We start from the raw sequence: 20,792 nt of genomic DNA, 5'->3' as shown, positions 1-20,792 counted from the left end.
TATACCTAAAATTGTCATTGATAAGCTCTACCAACTGCTACAAGTCCCATATCTGTAAGAATTCCAGGAGCTCCACCCCATCTATGCAAATTTTTATTTTGGATTCTCAATTATCAGGCTTCAGATTAAATTTAAACAAGAAAATTCAAGTGAAGATGATTGAGCATAAAAATCTCTACAATTAATGTTCAGTAACATTTTCCCCTAAGCTCGAAATTCGAGAAAATGTGATTATCCAATTGCAAACTGTTGGCAACTGTTGATTCTATTAGATGATTCATTATGAAGAGATAGCAGACCTCGTATGTCTCCAGCGTTATTGTCCTGTCACCAGCTGACTCAGATCTTTGTTTATGAGATGCGCGTGAACACTAGCGTCAGGTGATCAATTCTCATAACGGCAAGGAAAGTTGTGTGAGTGCGCCACACCAGATTTTTATAATAATTTAAGGTCTATAAATACAGGTTATGACTCAATCCCGTAATGCATTGCAAAATCGCCATCGGTTCTAGTTCACCAATTTTCAAATTTATCAGCTGTTATCATTATAGATTGAAAAACATGATGATGTGTTATTTTGTTATATTGGTCAAGGAATATTGCTTGGCTTTGAATTGTAAAATAAATTCTTCCCACAGAAAAATAATATTTAGATTTCAACTAGGAACTGAATTGTTGATTTTCAGATTGGGAACTTCAAACTCTTTTTGAGGTTTGCCTTTTGTCCCAATGCCTTATGAATCATAACAAGTTACAAGAATAAGAACAATTTTTAATAATAGAAAAATGAATTATTGAAATTTCATTCTTAAAAATCGAAAACCTGAATTTACATATTATCTGAACCAGAATATTGTTTTCAAAAAGCTTAATGCATGATTTTGTTATGAGCAGATTCGAATATTTCAAATGTATCACCATAAAGACCCCACATAATGGCCGATCCATAAGGAACACGAGTGTCATGACCTGTATTCATAGACCTTGTTGTAGTTGTATTCTCATGATGAGATAATCATCATAGTAGTTTACTTATTTCATGATCAAGTTCTCAGTTCATACTGTACACACTATGATTGAGCTACTGTAAAAAGCGATGGGGGAGCTAGAAGGAAAGACCATAATTAATTATTGAGCGTTTTCTTAGGCAGATCTCCTCTGGATTGGTGTAATAAAATCTATAGCAGTAGAACTGCAATCATAAAATGCAGCTTGATGAAATGGAACAATAAACAACAAATATTTGTTTTCAACACTTAGGCCTATACATTTTTTAAAGTCGACATACCATTAATCATTTCTGAATGCATTGATCCCCTCAGAACTTCAAACAAGAGAGTTTATAGGCTTAGTCTTCCAAATTGTTTGATTTATAATCCCTTCTAACATCTACTGACAAAATCAGATAGCCAAAGATTAATCACATTTTCAAATAAAGGTAAAAATGCAAGTCGAAAACCTTATAAGTCTCTACTTCCAGCTATTTGATCTTCAGTGTCACTTTGTTATGCGTTGGCAATAAAATTGTTCATAGGAAATTTCTGTTTCATGTTTATCCGTGAAATTTCGTCTGAAATTAATAATTTTTTTTACGAGATGAAGGGAATCATACTGTGTGCAGTTCTCCTAGTTTTTCTAGCCAGAAATCAATCGTAAGTTGTGCAGGGTTTTTTAGTTTAAGTTTTGATAATGCATTTTCTAGAATAAAAATTGTGCGGCCATTGATCTTATACAAAAGTAAAGGAATAAAAGCGACCCTTAATGCAAAAGTAAAATTTGATGAAACTGGAATCCTGTGGATCAATAAACAGGATTCGATAATAAAATTCAGTGTTCCTTGATCATTTAGATGATTCATTAAATAATAATTAATTTATTAGTTGAGAGCTCCGCTACAGCTCATGATTTGTTCTTCTTACGCTCTTACTGCTTTTTTTATCATGAGTTGCAGCTCACGGTGATTCAGAACCCACTTACAGCTGTAGTTTCACGTATCTTTTATCATTCCCACCATTACCCATTTCTTTCCAGAAACTCATTTGTTAGCATCACCCTCAGTAAGAGAAAAAGCAAAACAAGTTGACTCCTCAAATATAGCTGTCACCCAGAGAATATGAAATGTAACATGAATCAATCATTACAAAATGACAATCCTCACCCCATTAACTGCTTGGGATTGATCAGATTAATGTATTTCATAAGGTATCATCTCAAAAATGTTGTGGCCAAAGATATTATTTGCAGTAGCATATTCCTTGTACAGCTTATTATTTGTATTACAAATAATTATAATAATTAATAATAAATTATAATACCTATTACCATAGGAAAGGAAAGTATTGCTATCCGAAAAAAATTAAGGTACCCCAATTTGTAAATTTCTATACGTTTCAAGGTTCCCTGAGTCCAAAAAAGATTTTTGGGTATTGGTCTGTATTTGTGTGTGTGTGTGTGTGTGTGTGTGTGTGTGTGTGTGTGTGTGTGTGTGTGTGGTGTGTGTGTGTGTGTGTGTGTGTGTGTGTGTGTGTGTATGTGTATGAGTGTGTGTGTGTGTGTGTATGTGTGTGTGTGTGTGTGTATGAGTGTATGTTCGACTGTGTACACGATATCTCATCTCCCAATTAACGGAATGACTTGAATTTTGGAACATAATGTTCTTACAATATAGGAATCCGACACGAACGATTTCGATCAAATGCAATTCAAGATGGCGGCTAAAATGGCGAAAATGTTGTCAAAGAAATGTTTTTTTCGCGGAGTTACCGAGATACATAGCTTTGAATATAGAAATTGGCAATTTTTTGGGTATTGGAATATCGGCTTAAGTACACTCAACAATGAATTTTCCATTTTTCGACCGAATTTGACTTATGATGCATGATTTTAGACCGCCTTGACGAGCTGAGAAGAATGATGTAGTACGATGAAATCTGAACATTATGTGTCAAAAGTTATAAGTGTTTGAAATTTTGATCCTTGAGGTATCCTTAAGCGCGCCTCTCCACTAGGAAAAAACTGAAATGAAGTGCATCTAACGGGTGATTCTCATGGAACATAATCTCATGCACTTATGTCATTGTGCGAAATATCAATGTGAGGGCAATGTAGTTGGTGATGATGTTCGAAGCTGAAAATTATGTGTTTTTCACAATACAAGGAGCATTGTTGTCAGGTGTACCTGGAAATCCATATGAGATAAAGCACTGTACCTGATCTCAGATTGTAGAGTACTACCTCCAGAGAGACTCTGAATTAAACATCTAAATGGTAACAATCGGAAGATATTGTTGATCAAAAACTTGAATTCATCAAAACTGATTTTTTCTTCAAATTTCACTCATTTTTGAAAAATCATAACTCAATACTCACTGGAGATAGAGAGTTCCGAATGATCTCATTTTATACAGAATTATATTAAATAAAATGGCGAGAGCAAATTTTTCTGTCCGATAATAAGATTTGACAGTAATAGCTGGAAACTGGAAAATGAGCCGAAAATATGATGTTTTTGGGACACCCTGTACCTAGCACAAAAAAAATTTGCATGAGGAAATTGGTTCTGGACTTCTCTTATGTATCCAAATAATATATTAAAAATTCAGAACTACAATATAAATTGCTTGCACCGATGTATATAGTGACTCGTCTATCGCTCTTGTAGGTAAAATTAATTAAATCAAATTAGATGAACTATTAAACAATTTCTCTAGTGGGTTTTTAGTGTTTTTGTTGCAATTTTTCTTTTGATGAAGATATTCATTCAAAGAATTTTCTCTATTTCTCCACAGGCATGGGGCAAGTACGGACATGGAATTCATGTAAGTAGATAAGTTCTTGTGAAAATTAATATGCACATTTTAAATACGGTTGTTCTAAGAAATTATTACTTTTTTCTTCACAATGTCATGCATACATTTTATGTGTTGTTTCTCTCTACCTACTTCACTACTGTCCAATATTAATCCAAACTAATTATGAATTAATATTAATTGCTATTTATTTATAGTAATTGATAGTACTAATAGTAATTAATAGTATCATAATATCTATCGATATTATATGTCCTTCATAATTTTATCATGAGAATCGATCTCGAGGAGCAATAAAACTGAATGTCAAATATCAAAAAAAATTGAGGGACGGACCATTCTGATTAGTTCTCATCCAAGTACTACTGTTTTGCGAGTCATGCTAGCAGTTCTCTGATTATTTTCTCTTGGTTAAAGCTCGATAGTTCAACATCCTATGTTTCGATTGTTACATGTTTCTGGATCAAATAAATCCTGTTAATTTGTTCGTAAGAATGAATTTCATTGGAATCCTGCCTATCCACTTCGAAAGTCTCCATCAACGTGGAATGAGAATATCTGTTTCTATTTTCTTTGAATCTGGATTATTGATTTTCTATTAAGAGTGCACTAATGAACGTGAATATCTATATATTTGAAATCAATGAATTATCCTTCTTCTTGACTTGAATTCTTTCTAGTGCATTGAGTATTTTTTTCAGCGTAATATTCATCTCATATTCACAGGAAGGATCCAAATTTCCCAGGCAATCCACTTTGGATGAAGAATTTGAAGGAAAGCCTACCAATGTAAGTGAAATTAATATATTAAATATACAATATTCAATTTCAATTAAATTTTCCACCCCTACTTCATATAGTTCTATGTTCACCCAGAGAGAACAGAATTCTAAGTTAGTCTATATGTATCTATCTCTATCTATCTTAGTATTTTCTCTCTGGGTTCATCTGCAAAGGAAATTCTTAGTATGGAGATACTCTGAGATAAGTATTCATCTTTTTTCACCAGTGTCTGCTTCTTTGTACGTGAAAGAGAGTTTGATTCATTGCGGATATTCTCATTTGCAGGATAATTACGAATTATCATGCCTTTATAGGCCTCAGTTGATTTTCAATCAACATTCACTGAATATTCATTTTTTTATAGGAACAAACCAGGTTTTCCAGGCAGTCCAGAATGGAACAGAAAATTAGAAGAGAAAATGTGAGTTGTTTATTCAATCTTCAAGCACAATAGTATCCATCCATTTATATTAGCTGTGGATTTATTGACTATATTCTCACTTATTTGCTTGCATTACCGTATCTACCGATTTGTCGGTACCTACTCTTCATAGGGAGAGTGCAGCCTTTCCAGGTAGTCTAGAATGGAAGAGAAATCAAAGTTTCCACTCAATCTCAAATAACAATACTATTCATTCATATTGCCCATGTTCACATTCGTATCAATTAAGTTCTCTATCTACCAATTTGTTTTACAGGAGTGGCGCAGACTTCCCAGGTAGCCCAGAATGGCAGAAAAAATTAGAAGAAAGCATGTTAGTTATTAGGCTAGAGTATGTAGCCTACATGTTTATTATCAAATCACTCATGAATAAACAATTATTAATTTATAAATTTTAGAGACTTTAAACATCACATCTGTTGTTTTTTTAAGTATGTGATGTTGTAAGATTGTGAATGATGATTATGATATGTTGTGTCATAGCCTACTATTAGATAGATAGCCTATTATCTAAAGTAAGCAATGGTTGTGTCGAATTATGAAATATGATCTTCCAACAGGAACCGTGATTTTCCCGTGTGAAACAGGCCTGATGAGTTGAGCGCCTGACATCAATCAATCCACAATAGTTATTTGTGCAACTAGTGCGCAAAGTGACAGTTTGCTGCACCGAAAGAAACGTTTACGCACGAGCCGTAGGCGAGGGCGGAATGGTTTCTTGAGTGCAGCAGAGGAACTTTGCGCACGTATTTCACATTAAATGTCTCCTACAGTTACCATTGAATATGAAAAGAGGTTGATTATGGGTAAAATGATGGCTGAAATCCATCAAATGTTTGTCTGTATAATTTTTTTATTAATAACAACTAATTTATTTTAAACCTGATAATTCAATTTCAAATTGATAATCGATAATTTATTCAAATTACAAATCAAATTAATCAAATTAATTTTAAAATTTGAATAATTTTGAGTGAATCTTAATTCCTTAATACTCTTTCAACCAATCACTTTATGAATGAAAAAAATATTATTCGAAATAATGAATAATTAATAATATTCAAAATGTATAATTTAATGAGTTCTCATTTTTATTTATTTGGAAATCAGAAAAGTATAGATGGAACAAATTCGCATTAAAAATACACGCCAACAATGTCAACAGCTGATTGGGATGGCTGAAAGATAATACGCAAAGTAATACTTTGCGCACTAGAGTGGAAAAGTGATTCTTTGCGGCCTGCAATCAGTGCAGAAATGGTCACTTTCCAAAGTACCTGTAGGAAAAAAAATAAACAGTTCAAAAGACGCTCTCCTCCCAAATTTTATGCCAGCCCACTTTTCTACGGCCGGTTTCACACGGCAGAATCGCGTCTGCTGTTGGAAGATCATATATTTCATATTTCGCATCTCTCCAGTGCTTTCACAAAGCGTGAGAGCGTTAGTCACATTCTCGTACAGCGATACACTGGAGCCTCATCAGCTGACTTGTATGTAGCCTGACCTTGCATCAGTGCCGCTTGCATTATGCCTGCACCGAACAGTTGATCGCCCACTAACTGAAATCAGGGTGGAGAATTGAAAAAAGTTTAGAAACATAAAAAAAAGGAATTGATCCATCATCTATGAGTTGAGAATATTCATACTCAAAATACCAATACAGTAACAAGTATTGAACGTTCCATATTAATTTATATAGAGTTGAAAAAAGTCAACTGGAAAGTAAGGATATTCAAAAATATGGAGGAATTTATTCATGAGTTAAGATAAAATAATGCTGGAAAAATTAAATTTCCTGTTCCAGTTTGGTTAATATAATATTATTATAATATCATGTACTTGTAAACCAAGATCAATCTCTAGTTAACTGAATGAGGAAAATGTTCAGAGATGGATGAAATGTGCAAAACTTTAATAATGCAAACGGGGCATTAATTCAATGCTGAACTACCTATTTCTGAAATTAATTAGCAATTCCATATTTCTAGATCCATTTATTAAAAATTCACCCTCATGATATGTTCAAATATTGATTTCCTGTTTAATTTGTTAATCGAGACTGACCATGATTGAGCAATAGACGGAATGCCTAGGAAAAGAGAAAATTTAAAGCTTTCTTGAGAAAATTGAAAATTATGGAATGAGAATGTAAATGAGGAACGAAGGATTCAAGATGGAGAAGGAGAGAGAATCGAGAGAGAAAGAATTCCGAGATAAAGAGAGGATTTGAAGGGAGAGAGGATGAACGGAAGGAAGAAGAGGAGCCAGGATGAATGCTACATACCGCATAATTTGAATACCGTTTGTCTTGCGAATTACCTATTTAGGATTTCTAGCGATGGACCCTTTAATTCACGTTGAAGATTTTATCGGGCCTGATAGTTCGTGAATATTAGTCCTCGCATTATTTGTGGCTTAGCGGCTGGAGTGAATGTAACGAGAATTGATTGCCTAGGACGGTTCTGAGGTACCAGCAAGATGCAATAGTGAGTTTTTTGTTACTGAGGAAGATGTCATCATAACTGTCCAGTTTATGCTTGAGAAATGAGATGATGATGATGATGATGATGATGATGATGATGATGATGATTGTGATTATACTCTAAAACGAGTTGTGTTCCAGGTTGGTTCTGAACAATAGGAGAGTGATTGAAACAATGAGTGCGATCCAGCAGTGTCAATTCACGTGTTGCTTCTAAACAATGATTTTGGAGTTCTCTTCGTACTGGAATAGATTCAGATGCTTTGAAACCAAAATATACAGTTTTATTGAAAATGAGAATGAAATTTAAATTAGAGGAACCTGATAGATTTTGATGAAATATTGCTTCTCTAGAAGTGCAGTCATTTTTTCAACTGCACAGAGGAGGGAACACTGTTAGTGCCTGTGGTGGGAGTGTGTCAGTAGTCTGCACACAGTTTGGTGCCCAAATCTGCGAGCAAAATCTGCACTCAAGCGCGAGCTATCAAAAATTTTGAGAAAGTAGCCTTTATTGTTCTGTGTTTCTTCAGTGGTGATAGTATTGATAATTTTTATGTCTTATTATTTTATTCCCATTGCCAAGTGCAATTATAATACATGATAAATGTATTGTGTAACCACTCTTCATTATTCAAGTATGATAAACATTTGTATTAAATTGTATTCCAATGAATGTTCCTTCTTAATCAAATATTTAAAACACTGAGCTATTGTCTAAAAATATCAAGAATTCAATGAATTCTTTCAATATTTCTTTTTTTCCAAGAAAATCAGGTATTGTTATTATTTTGTAATAGAGCTTTTTTCATGACAATTCCCAGAAATAATTCCATGGCATCAGCAAATACTCAAGCTACCGGATCGAGTGTTGTGTGAGTATATTCAAAACATATATTAAAGTATTCGTATATTAGAAAGTCAATATGAAGATTCAAGATCCTCTTGGAAACATCTGAATTCCATTCCTAAATCCCATGAATTGCTTTTGTTTTATCTGATCTATTATCTTCTTATTATATCACTCCACTTATAAAGAAAGAATATCACGATATTGTTTGGTTTTTGATGATGATGAATATTTATGATGCCCACCTAAAACCTAGGCTTGTGCATAGGAAACTCATAAGAGATAAATTGACCTAGTAGCAGGTTAACGATGGGATTCAGGACAGTATTGAACACTCATCACAAAGAATTGGACTCCAGTCCAAAAATATTAACAACTTTTCACGTTACTCTGTTGAACATTATAGCGATCAAATAATGTGAGTTGTACCACTTGGATTCTATTGATAGTGGCTCCGATTAATTGTGTTCAGCCTCTAATGAACCCACAAATCCTGCCAATAATATTATTCCCTATATTGGACTTGAATAGTTTTCGAAAATCAATCATTATAATGTTGATTCAATCTTTTTAAAATGTATGTTTCTAGAACTCAAATAGATTGACAATTTTAAACTACAAATCGTCTTGTTACACTGTGTTGGTATAATTGAAAGATTCCCTTTGCGTCCAAGAGAACAACATATTCTTCCTGCAAATATCCCCCATATAGAACTTCAATCAATTTTCATAAACCAAATAGACCAAACCATTTGATTAATCTTTTTTGAATGTTATGTTTCCAGGACTCCAATTGATAGTAAAATTAGGAAACCTAGACCACCAAAAGTGAGACCTGTTATTGTCAAACCTTCAAGACCTAGTAGACCTGTAAAGCCAAGTAAACCTTTCTTGAAACCTACAACACCGGTTACCTTTGTTGGTGATGAGGATAGAAACATAATGTGAGTACTGAATGATATAATAAATATCACTATGGATGTTTTATTTGTTTCTAGGAAAAATACATTCCAGTAATGATTCAAATTTTTATTTTATTTTCCAGGACTAACATGCAGAACTCAAATATTGAGGAGAATGTAGTGTGAGTATTTCATCAAAGAGTTATCAATTATTCTATCATCAATACTATTTCAAGAGTTATTATTTTATCATTCAGTCAATATTCGAGTTTTTTCTTTATTTATTAGCTGTAATACTTTCAGTTTTCCATCATCAAATAACTACTTTGGAGATAGTTATTTAACTATGATTTTATTGAAGATTTCACAATCTTGAATTTTTCCATCTCTGGCAATTTGGAAGATTTGCTTCCTTGTTTATATATTTCCCCTATATGACTACAGGCGAGTATTCTTTGATTGGTTAATAAGAGCTTGCTTATTTTTCTTATCTCAGATATTGATTCAGACTAGTTAAGTTGTATATGCCTTCTAAATAATTTGTACTTTCACTTTTTTCTCCTTTTACGAGGGCTATTCAGAAAGGAGATAGGTTTTTGGATGACAGAAAAAAATTGTATTATATACATTTGAAAGAAGAACTAAAATACTATTTTTCGACATAATCGCCAAACAAAGTTTGAGATTTGTCATATCGGTGAACTAGCTTTGAAATTCCCGTGTCGTAGAATTCCACCGCCTGTGACGCCAGCCAGTCAGTCACGCCCGCGCGGAGATCTGCGTCGTCATCGAAGCGCTGTGTTGGAAGCCAAGTCTTCATCTTCGGGAATAAGTGGAAATCACTAGGTGCCAGGTCCGGACTGTAGGGTGGACGAGAGAAAATCTCCCAATTTTTTCATTGACATTTTTGCAACCAGCTCATCACTCACAATGCTCGGTCTGCCTCTCTTCTCTTCGTTATGAACATTACTTCGTCCATTTTTAAATCCAATGCACCATTCCACTCCACCTTCACTGATTACGTTGTTTCCATATACTTCATATATTTTTTGCTAACAAAAATAAATCTTATAACTGATCGAACCTCACAACTGGCGGGATTTTCGATTGCAGCGCACATTTCAATAGGCTATTGTGACGAGACGAGCAGTGCGACCGACCTCTCTCTAGCACGGCTGGATGCCGACTGACCTGCAGAACGCCCATACACCAAAATGGTCGCCCAACCAACCACCGCTACATATAAAAACGTAATCTACTTTATGAATAGCCCTCGTATTACTGACTTTCATGACTTTCTAATGAGGCATTGAAATGTGGCTCTACTGAATGATTCTGGGGGTGTCCTGGAATTCTCAATACAGTAAAAGCGAGGAAGCTCCAATATCTACGAAATTTTATGAGAAATGGAAGGAGATACGAGCTACTCAAACTTGTAGTACAGGGCAAGGTGGAAAGAAAAAGAGGTCCTGGAAGAGAAGGAGAATATCGTGGCTAAGGAACCTGTGTACATGATATGGAGTGAGCTCAGCCACTACCTCCGTAAACAAAGCCGTAGTGCATTCGTGTGACGTCAGCACAGATAGGGCTCCCACACCTATAAAAATTCTGTTTATTCGACAGAGGCTGGCTCAAACAGCACTCTGGTTTGTAGACTGTATCAATTACATCGAGTACCTTTTGGGGTTGTCTGGCGTCGGGTAGCAAGTTGAACAATTTAAATGGCTAAGTGCACAATAACATAGGCCTACCTTCATGTCCAAATCCTCCTTGCTTCTAGGATCCCGGGTCCAGATCACGATACGAGACGAGACGACACTTGTAATAAATCACAATGAATAATCAATAGATCACTTTGCAAAAATCGACATTACGAGAAGTGAGCTGTTTGATTGGCTGTCAATCGGCAACTGACTCGATTATGCTATAAATGCATCACCCTTCAATTGCCCCCTCCACCACACAACACCAGACAACAAAGAGGAAAATTGATAGTTTCGTCCGAACAAATTCGTTGATTCCAGCTGATCTATATCAGGTAGTGTTTTTATTGGTGTAAGAGCCCTACCTGTGGTGACATCACCAGAATGCACTATGGCTTTGTTTACGGAGGTAGTGGCTGAGCTCACTGCATATCATGTACGCAGGTTCCAAGTGGAACAGCACAGCTGTTGTTCAGGGTGGCAGTCAAAAGGGTCATCATAGCAAGAGTGGTTGCCAACATCCGGAACGTATGAAAACCAAAACCCACTTACCTTTCTATTAAACTACACATTCTACTCCCTGTTTCCACTTCACAGCTTCCTGACTTGCTTCTAATTTCCCATAAGATATCGTTGTTCCCTTCGAATTATTGCAGTAATTTTTATCAATCATTGATAAATTCTAATTTTATTTTGCTTTTTCTAGGATAAATCCAATCATCCAAACTATGTATGATGATGGGAAACTAATCACCACCACACCCAATGCCATGTGAGTCCTATAAAATGATTACTCCTCATGCAATGAATAAGTAATATCCAATGCATACTTTGTCCTTTGGTTTTCGAATTTCCATGGACATAAAACAGGTTCAATCTCCATACCCCAACACAGAGCAATAGAATTCATATGTACTTTTCCCCAATGGATGAATGTGATGGAGAATCCAGTAATTTATTCAAGAATCTTAAATGTTTTTGACTCTTTGATTATAAGATTCCAACTTTAAACACCATCAGTGGCATAGCGGAGTAGGAGGCCTCCAGGTTACAACCCTTCCTTATCAACTCAAAACAGAGCCCCAAAAATCAAAGATACAAGATGCACTTTATGAAACTGACATCAAAATATAATGTTTTCCAACTGAGATATTGTTTGTTGAATATTGAAAACTGTTGAATTCATTCAAATGATTTGTAATTGGCTACAGCAATGACAATAACAATATATTGGAATATATAGGAATCGTCTCGTGAATGTCAAAATGTGTGATCCAAACATCCAACAACACAACGAAAGCAATATAAGTTACAATAAAAACAAGCAGAAAAAATCGCCTACATGTATTGAGTATATTTTAATACAGTTGGTACTGTATTATACCGTATTATTTGATAGTATCACAGATTCAAGTCTTGTCTGTTATAGTACTGATGATTATTGTGTCTTATTTCATATTTCCGAGTGCAATCATAGTCAATGTTCAATGTATTGTTTAACCACTTCGCATAATTTCAGTATAATAAAAACTTTTATTGAATTGTATTCCAATGAATGTTCTTTCTCAATATAATCATAAAATACTGGACTATTTTCTGAAAATATCACGAATTTTTTGAATATATATTTTTCTCGTGGAAGCCAGGTGTTCTTATTATTTGTAATAGAGCCTTTTTCATAACAATTTATGATGATTTGCAGAGATAATACTATGACATCAACAAACACTCAAGTTGCTAATATCTTTTCAGGTACCGGGCATCGGGGTTTACGTGAGTATATTCAAAACATATATTATAATATTATTGTAGGCCTATATTGGAGAGTGGAATTATCTTATTGAACGATTGTTATCGAGCTCTTACTTTTCACTCAAGGCCAAAGTCGGTGTCCGTCTATGGGTTCGTATGTTCCACAAAAACTTTTGAACGATTTGATTAATCTGCTTAACATTTTGAACACATATTCTAGAAATATGAAAATAATCGAATTGATAGAATTGATTTTATTATTAAAATCACCAACGATAATGAAGATGGTAGTTTCTTCCATTGCTCAGTTTGATAGTAGCCTTGACGAGCTGAGAAAAATGAGCTGCGTTACGAGAAGATCCAATCATTGTGTCAAAAGCTATGATGGTTTGAAATTTCGATCCTTGAAGTATCCTTATAAGTGTTTCCCCACTAAGAAATCCTAAAATTGATTGCTTTTGATAGAACATAACCCTATGATAGTATGATCCAAAAATATTGATGTGATCGGTTCGGAAGGGCTTGTTATTTAGTTGGAAATTTTGTATTTTGGCTGTGAGTCGTGGTTTTCTATTTCCGCTTCTACCCCCTCCCAGTTTGATGAATAATATTGAAATTTCTGAGTAATTTTGTTCATAATAGTAATAAATTGTAGCCTACTTTCACATGATATATGATTTTCCATCATTACTAAATAATACTCCAAGTTGTATAAGTTGTGTAGAGTGGAATTAGTGAGTTAACAGAATTTTCCAAAAACCTTGAAACACATCCCTTTTTCGAAAATCTATAGCTCAAACTCAGAAATCGTTGAAATCCTACGTGACACTCAACTTATTGGATTTTTTTTTGACTTCAATTTTGTAGAGAATGTTTTTTCTCGAAAAATCCAAGGTTTTTGGAAATAGAATGGAAAACTTGAAATAAGTCCCAAAATTTGAGTGCCTTTGAGGTCTTTGAGGGGTGAAGTCACTCTTTGGCATGTCAGCAAATGACAGATTCAAATTTAGCGCCCCAAAATACATATTAGAACCGACGAGAAAAATTCTTCCGGATCTTTTTCCTGAAAGATGATCATTTGACTGGACAATCTTGCCATAATGTTTGTACGAAGTTTCAACTCCTCATGATCAGCCTTCATTTACAAAAAAATGGTAAGTGAAAAAACAAAATCGCTGCTGTATGAGTAACAAAGGATACTCGGACAGTTTAAAAATGATATTGAGATATGTCTCGTACCCAGGAACAATGTCCTAGAATATTGGTAAAGAGTAGGGAAACCACCTGTATGGTATTTCAAACATATGACAATTTGAGAGAAACATGAATGAACAGTTCAGGTCGGATACAAATACGAAACAAGACATAATACACTCTTATGTAGATATTCATTTGATAATGTTCTATGTTCAGACTTTCTTTTCAGGATTTCTCCAGCCGTTCCAAATCCACCATCTCCAGTAACACCGACTGTGTGAGTAAAGTTTTTGATTAAATTCCTCGAACATGCTCTAGAATTTCTCAATAGATAACGACTTGGAATAAATATTGATTTCTCCTTTCCTAAAGGCATTAAGAAATTCCCACTCGCATTCCAAATTTAATAAGAATATCATCTACTGATTTATGTTTGAACATTATTGTAGCATTCCAAAAAAAATCATTCAATGTACAAATTCTTCAATCAATCTGGAAATATTCAATACAATTTTGAATTAATTATACAGCCAATTTTGAATAGAATGCAAAATTATCATGTAACTATTCTCCATACTATATAGCCGGCAGGTTCGCTTCGCTCTCCTTATCCGTGGTATAAGATCCTCCTGGACCTCCGGCTAAATCATCCAAAAATAAGATTGCATTTTTTTATTTGAGATTACTCCCTCCCATCAAAAAGGCAAAAGAGACTTTCTAGCTCGATTCAATCACCAGTTAATTTAAATTATGTAGCGCAGGGTAGCAAAAATTTATATTTTTCAGGACCAATATTCATTCAGTATTCATGCAAATTGATCACCTGACGCAAGTGTTCCCGCGCATCTCAAGTCTACTATTCAAAGACTTGAGCCAGCTGGTGACAGGGCAATAACGCTGGAGACACACATGAGCAGACACGCTATCCCTTCATAGTGAATCATAATTATAGAATCAACAGTTGCCAACAGTTTGCAATTGAATAATCAATATTCATATCTCCTAATAAATTAAAGACTTGATTGAAATTTATGACAAAAATTGCATTTCAATCTGATAGTTGAAACAGCAGAACTCAAAAAACATCTTTATCTTACTCTCTTGAGTATGAATTTTCTTCAGAAATGTAGGAAAATGCATTGAAAACTCAATAAAGAAGTTTAGAAAAGAAACCTTCTAATTTAGAAACCCTCTCAAGCTGAACCTGTTAATACTTTCAATAGACTACTTTAATACTTCCAAGTTCCTGAAAACCCTGGAAAACCTTTCTCAAAACCCAAAGAAATATTACGACGGTCCTGTGTAGAAATTTATTTGTACAATTTGTGTCTATAAGATAATGAAAAAACTTCAATATTTTTAGAAACGTCAATTTTGAGTGTATCTTCGTCGAAATATCGAAGTCCTCTCAACATGAGATCCTTGGACCATGACTGAACCTCTGTATCCAATTTGAACCTCTTATGTATTATTGAATGAGCAAGAAATGAAAAATAAAACGCAGATTTTGGGCGTATGTTTTGGCGTTATGCCAAAGCCCTTTCAATAAAACATTTGAATACCTGAGATGAGCCTGTTCACCAAGATTCACATTTTTGTCAATTATTAGTCTGAGTCTGAGAATCTGAGAAAACGCAGAGGAAACGCTGAGGACCGCTTGGACTATATCGGGCGTATGTTTGGTGTTATTTTGAAGTTCTCTCAAGACAAAATTTTTAGACCCTTGCTGAACTTCTGTTACTAATTAGAACATTTTCTCTCAAGCAATTAGTTCTTGGAAAAATGTGAGAAAACGCAAAACAAACACTAGGAAAACTGCTGTCTTGGTCGTATCTTCAGCGTGATTCTGAAGTCCTCTCAAGACAAAGCTTCTAGACCTCTGCTGAATTTCTGTATCAAACTTCAACATGATTTCTCAATAAGTTCTTAAGAAGGCCTGGAAAACACAGGAAAAACGCTCGAAAATCGCCGATCTTAGGCGGAGCTCTGGGGTTATTTCAATATCGTTCCAATACAACATCTCTTCACCTCAGCTAAGCCTGTGTACCAAATCTGAACATTTTTCCCTATTGGCTATTGAAAAACTGAGAAAACGCAGAAACACCTTGGAAAAACTCTGATTCTGAGTAAATCTCTGGAAATTTTTCAAACCCCGTTCTAAGAGCGCCTCTAGATGACCAAGTGAACAAACCTGCCAAATTTGAACGTATTTGTTCCAGTAGATTGTTAGTTCTGTTGATAAGGAATGAGTGAGTGAGTGAATGAATCATGCCACTACCGTGGATGATAGATATCGATTGACAAACAATATAGATATTGAGGAACAATAAATTATTCTCTAAGGGTAGCAGAAAATACAAAATATAGATGAGTACATATTTATCACATCAGAAACTTTTGATCCATTACAAAATTAAAGAAATATAAGTTCTATCTGTAATATAAGATAAGAGTGGATTATTCAAATGGAATAATCTGTTATAATGAAAATTTATCTTTTCCCCTCGATTATCACCAGTGTTTTTATTTTCAATTTTAGGTACAAAGGACCAACGAATATGAAGATCCCTCATGCGCCTCCGAACTTCCCATTCCCTCCAGAGTGAGTTGAATTTTAATGATTTCTCTCAAATGTTCATTGCTTTCTATAAGATATTATGTTATAATGATATTATTGTGTTATTAGTTCAAGATTATTCAAAATCAGAAGATGTGTAATTTTTGGTTATCATTGTTTAACAAAGCTATAGGGTTAAGTTTATCAAAGGTATTTAACATACTATATAACTTTATTCAATTCATAATATGAATTTTTCACTTTTCAAATCTCATTTCATGACCATTGAATCTTCTGGAGTATATAATGGAAGTGGAAATTTCATGGTTGGTTGAACCACAACTGGAAAATTCACAAACAGTTTTCTAGTCACGTGAATAATCTTTCAAGCCAACAGCTTCCCTATAGCAAGCTATAATTCAATTATTGTTTCCTGCTCACTTCAATTATTCAATCTTATTCCCTGATATTCTTTCAGGTGTCTACATAAACAAACTTATAATTGCAATAAAATACAATTTAGTTATTTGTGCAACTAGTGCGCAAAGTGACAGTTTGCTGCACCGAAAGAAACGTTTACTTGTTGTGGTTTGTTGAGTGCAGCAGAGGAACTTTGCGCACGTATTTCACATTATGTTTTTCCTACAGTTACCATTGAATATGAAAAGTGGGTAATTATGGGTAAAATTGCCTGAAATGCATCAAATGTTTTTCTGTGTAATTTTATTATTGATAAAAACCTTAATCCTGAAATCGTAAAGTCCTCGTTGTCCTTGGTTATAATATATAATGAATAATAATTAGCGCGTTGTGCTTCCTTGTACCTCTGCTCACTATAGCAGCCACAGCAGTCACTGTTACCAACTTCATTTTGATTTTGCTGCACTGTTGCTCCATATAACCTACTAAGTATTTTGTGTTGCCATGTTGCAAATCTGGAGTGCAGAAAAATTTTTCCCGCACTAGAGCGGAAAAGTGATTCTTTGCGTTCTGCAATCAGTGCAGCAATGGCCACTTTTCAAGGTAACTGTAGGAAAAAAATATTTGCCTGCTGTAGTTCTTGATTTCACGTTATTGTACAGTTCTTATGTTTATTTCTAATGGAAATTGATCTATTGTGTCTTTTCTGTTTCTCAGTTGTTCAGCAGTCCCTGATCCAGGCTATAAATTTGGAGATTTAACGGTACTCTTCAAGAACAATAATATTGGGAATCAAAACCAAGTAACAGAAACTAAGCACAGGTCTTTCCTGTGTACTGACCCTGAATATGTGAGTAAAATATTTTCTCTGTTCTCCATTCTCTATTATCAACACTATACATTTTGTCATGGCGTTCTCAACAATCAAACAAGATAATTATTCCTCGTATTTTTGATCTATTGTTTTTTTCCAATATTAATTTGTTGTTCAATGAGTATTCTACTCTGTAAAATATTTCATATGCCATACGACTTTTTTTTGCGATAAGATTTTTCTGTATAAATTCATTCAATTGAATATTGAAATTCCCTCATATTTCTAGGATCAGCATTTTTCACTTACTGTCACTCAATATTTTTGCAAATAATGCATTCTATTCCACATTCAAATTCTTCAAGGGCAGGAAACATTCCTACTAATGAAATTGTGATGATATATATGTTAAATATTATTCAATTATTATCGCACAAGATCTCCCTATCCTGCTATCCAATCATTCTGATCCATCTTTTCTTCCAAATTCATCTCATATCTTATTACACTCATTTGCATAATTAGATTATTCCTGTAGAGTCATGAGTTTTTGATGAGAATATCAACTCCGATGATTTGTGAAATCTAAGAATCATAGATATCTCTTGACAAATTCATTCAGCTTCCTATTTCCAAATAATTCCAAATAACGCTCACTGAACATAGTTTTCCATTTTCTTTGTTTTTCATAATTTTACATTTCTCCAAATACTTTCCAGGGTCAGGACAGCTTCTATATGCAGATCACAGAGTATAGACATGGTTCTAACACGGGTGTCAGCAGGACGGCCGTATACTATGACAAGACCGGGAAGAAAATTGATTATTGTGAGTGAAACTCCTGTCGAATTCAATCTGTTATTGTTCATTGGATAGCAAAATTATGCTATATTTATATTCAGTGACAGATTTCGGGAATAAAATTCTGTCAAATCATGAGCGAGTAGGTTGGTGGTGAAGTTCTGGAATTGGGAACAGCAGCATCTCAACATGCGAATTTAGAAATACATGATCGATCAATCACAAGAGAGTGGGAGGAGCTTTGCTTCGTGTCTAAGGAATCACCAGCAGCTACTGCCACCTACCGGCAGAAAACACAATTACATTTGTCGACCAATCAAATAAGAGTAGAAGGAGCTTCAAGGCGTTTCTCAATCTGTATATTATATTAGTTCATGATTAATCCGTTGCTCTTAGTCTCTTATCTGATCATAGCTTATTCTTGATTGATCTTTTCTATGGTTTCCTCTCCTTATTGTTTTCTCCATCCCTTCCACATTTAATTTCGAGCTTTCATTGAAGCCATTCTTATGGAGTACATTCACATAATTCACTAGTTTCTTTTCATTCAATCTCAAATTTTTTTATTCATGCATCCATTCTTTTTTGCTTGTGCGTGAGAATTCAAGATAATGACAATGAGAGTCTAGTTGACCCATGAAGGGATTCTGGACTTACGTGAACAAAAAATATACTACCTGAACGTTATTATAAAAAATGAGTTCCAGAGATTAGAGGTGGGAATGGACACACTTTTCTCAGGGTGTAACTCACTGTAGACCGGGTCTTGCTTCAATTTTTCAAGATGAATAAGGGAATGAATAATTTGTGATGATCTATCGCTTAGATAATTTATAAATCAAGTGTCTATTGCTCCCGGGTGAACACTTGAGCAAAATCCTCTGAATATGATTCATAAGTTGTAAAAATCAATTCCTATGGTGGTTTGGCACCCACCCAAAACTGTCGGTCCAATCATTTCTTACTATCATCAACCTTATTAACCACGCACAAGCAAAAAGCTCATGTGGGCATCACGCTCAGAAAAAAAAGAAAAATTCATGCCATATGTCCTCTGTAATTAGAATTCTTGTGAAATTGAACATAGTAGCACAGGGAGGAGAAACATTACTTCACGACAAGCATTACGTTATTCATCACTTCGTGCTTGTATCTTTTATCAACTTGAATCATCACATAGGTCATTTCAAGTGTCAAAATCAATATTATTTAAATGAGAAAAAACTTGAGTAGCTCCACAAGTAATCGTACACAATAATTGTAATTCTATTCCCAAAAACAGACAGGATAATAAAATGTATAAGTCCTTTATTGTATATAAATATACATGTCATTACAATATGAAATTTATATTTGCATATTAATTGGGAAAGATCATTTTTAATTAAACTTGTTTCATCTCTCTCACATTTTTTTTATTAATGTTGCTTTCCATGACGAACACTATATAATAAATTTGTTGTGGTTAAGACTCTGTGTTACTAGTGTCTATTTGAAGAAAAAATTAACATTTTACAGCACGGAAAATGGTGCTACTACCCCTTGGAGAGAGTCTACCAGATACACCCAGGAATGACTATTTGGGAATGGATGTTACGTTCTAATGAGAGGAACGGAGAATCATAAGATCTGTGTCAAAACCAATAATTGGAAATGATATTATTGATGATGAAATAAAATTAATGATATCAGCTTATGTCTATTACGAGTATGTGTTCAAACCTTTCCTTCCTTCAACCGGTTTGATGACCGCAAACATTGATGTCCTGTTATGGAGCTTTTTACCATCCTAAATAATCCTTTTGCTATACTCATAGATGTCAGATTTTAATAATTGCAAACTTTTGTTCACCGATTGTTTTGAAGAATAAACTTGAACAGTTTTCGATCTGCATGAAATATCGTCCAAGTCTCTAGAAAATACTGTAATATCATAGTCTGGCTGCTTGGAGAAGCGAGTTGGAATCTTCATTGTGAAGAAAAAAAGTTATTTCTCTTCCAATGACAGGGTACTGATGATGAATGGAGCGGAGTTTGTAGGCTGCAGATGATCTGCAGAAATTTTGAAGAACAGCAAGCCAATCTATTTGAACGTGAACATATAAGGCGTTTTCAGCAGACGTTTCCAGAGTCGTCAGTGCAGGAAGCTCTCTGATTAGCTGATTGGGTTGGAGTCACAAAAACCGCTCAATATGGTCTCGCCTTCAAGCAACAGTGTCCCTTTTTACAGTTATCCAACCATAGTGAGTAGAGTTGTCTCATGTCTGCGTATTAGCACATTA

At 34.5% G+C, this 20,792-nt stretch overlaps 2 protein-coding genes across 2 annotated transcripts in view; both read left to right on the top strand.

Moving 5' to 3' along the window:
- LOC111050403 overlaps nucleotides 1–20,792 on the top strand; it is a 63,219-nt gene that overhangs the window by 20,602 nt on the left and 21,825 nt on the right. The gene's annotated exons all lie outside the window — the stretch shown is intronic.
- LOC111050236 lies at nucleotides 1,449–20,206 on the top strand. Its single transcript, XM_039438816.1, has 14 exons — nucleotides 1,449–1,653; nucleotides 3,790–3,819; nucleotides 4,537–4,599; nucleotides 4,958–5,014; nucleotides 5,292–5,348; nucleotides 8,339–8,389; nucleotides 9,150–9,308; nucleotides 9,410–9,448; nucleotides 11,676–11,741; nucleotides 14,148–14,195; nucleotides 16,458–16,520; nucleotides 17,613–17,745; nucleotides 18,429–18,537; nucleotides 20,029–20,206. The coding sequence occupies exons 1-14, from the start codon at nucleotides 1,550–1,552 to the stop codon at nucleotides 20,112–20,114; spliced, it is 1,065 nt and encodes a 354-aa protein (XP_039294750.1). The 5' UTR covers nucleotides 1,449–1,549; the 3' UTR covers nucleotides 20,115–20,206.

This window comes from Nilaparvata lugens, chromosome 12, assembly GCF_014356525.2.
Source record: "Nilaparvata lugens isolate BPH chromosome 12, ASM1435652v1, whole genome shotgun sequence".
Taxonomy (NCBI): Eukaryota; Metazoa; Arthropoda; class Insecta; order Hemiptera; family Delphacidae; genus Nilaparvata; species Nilaparvata lugens.
The sequence above is the reverse complement of the archived record's forward strand: the minus strand, read 5'-3'. Positions and strand labels throughout refer to the sequence as shown.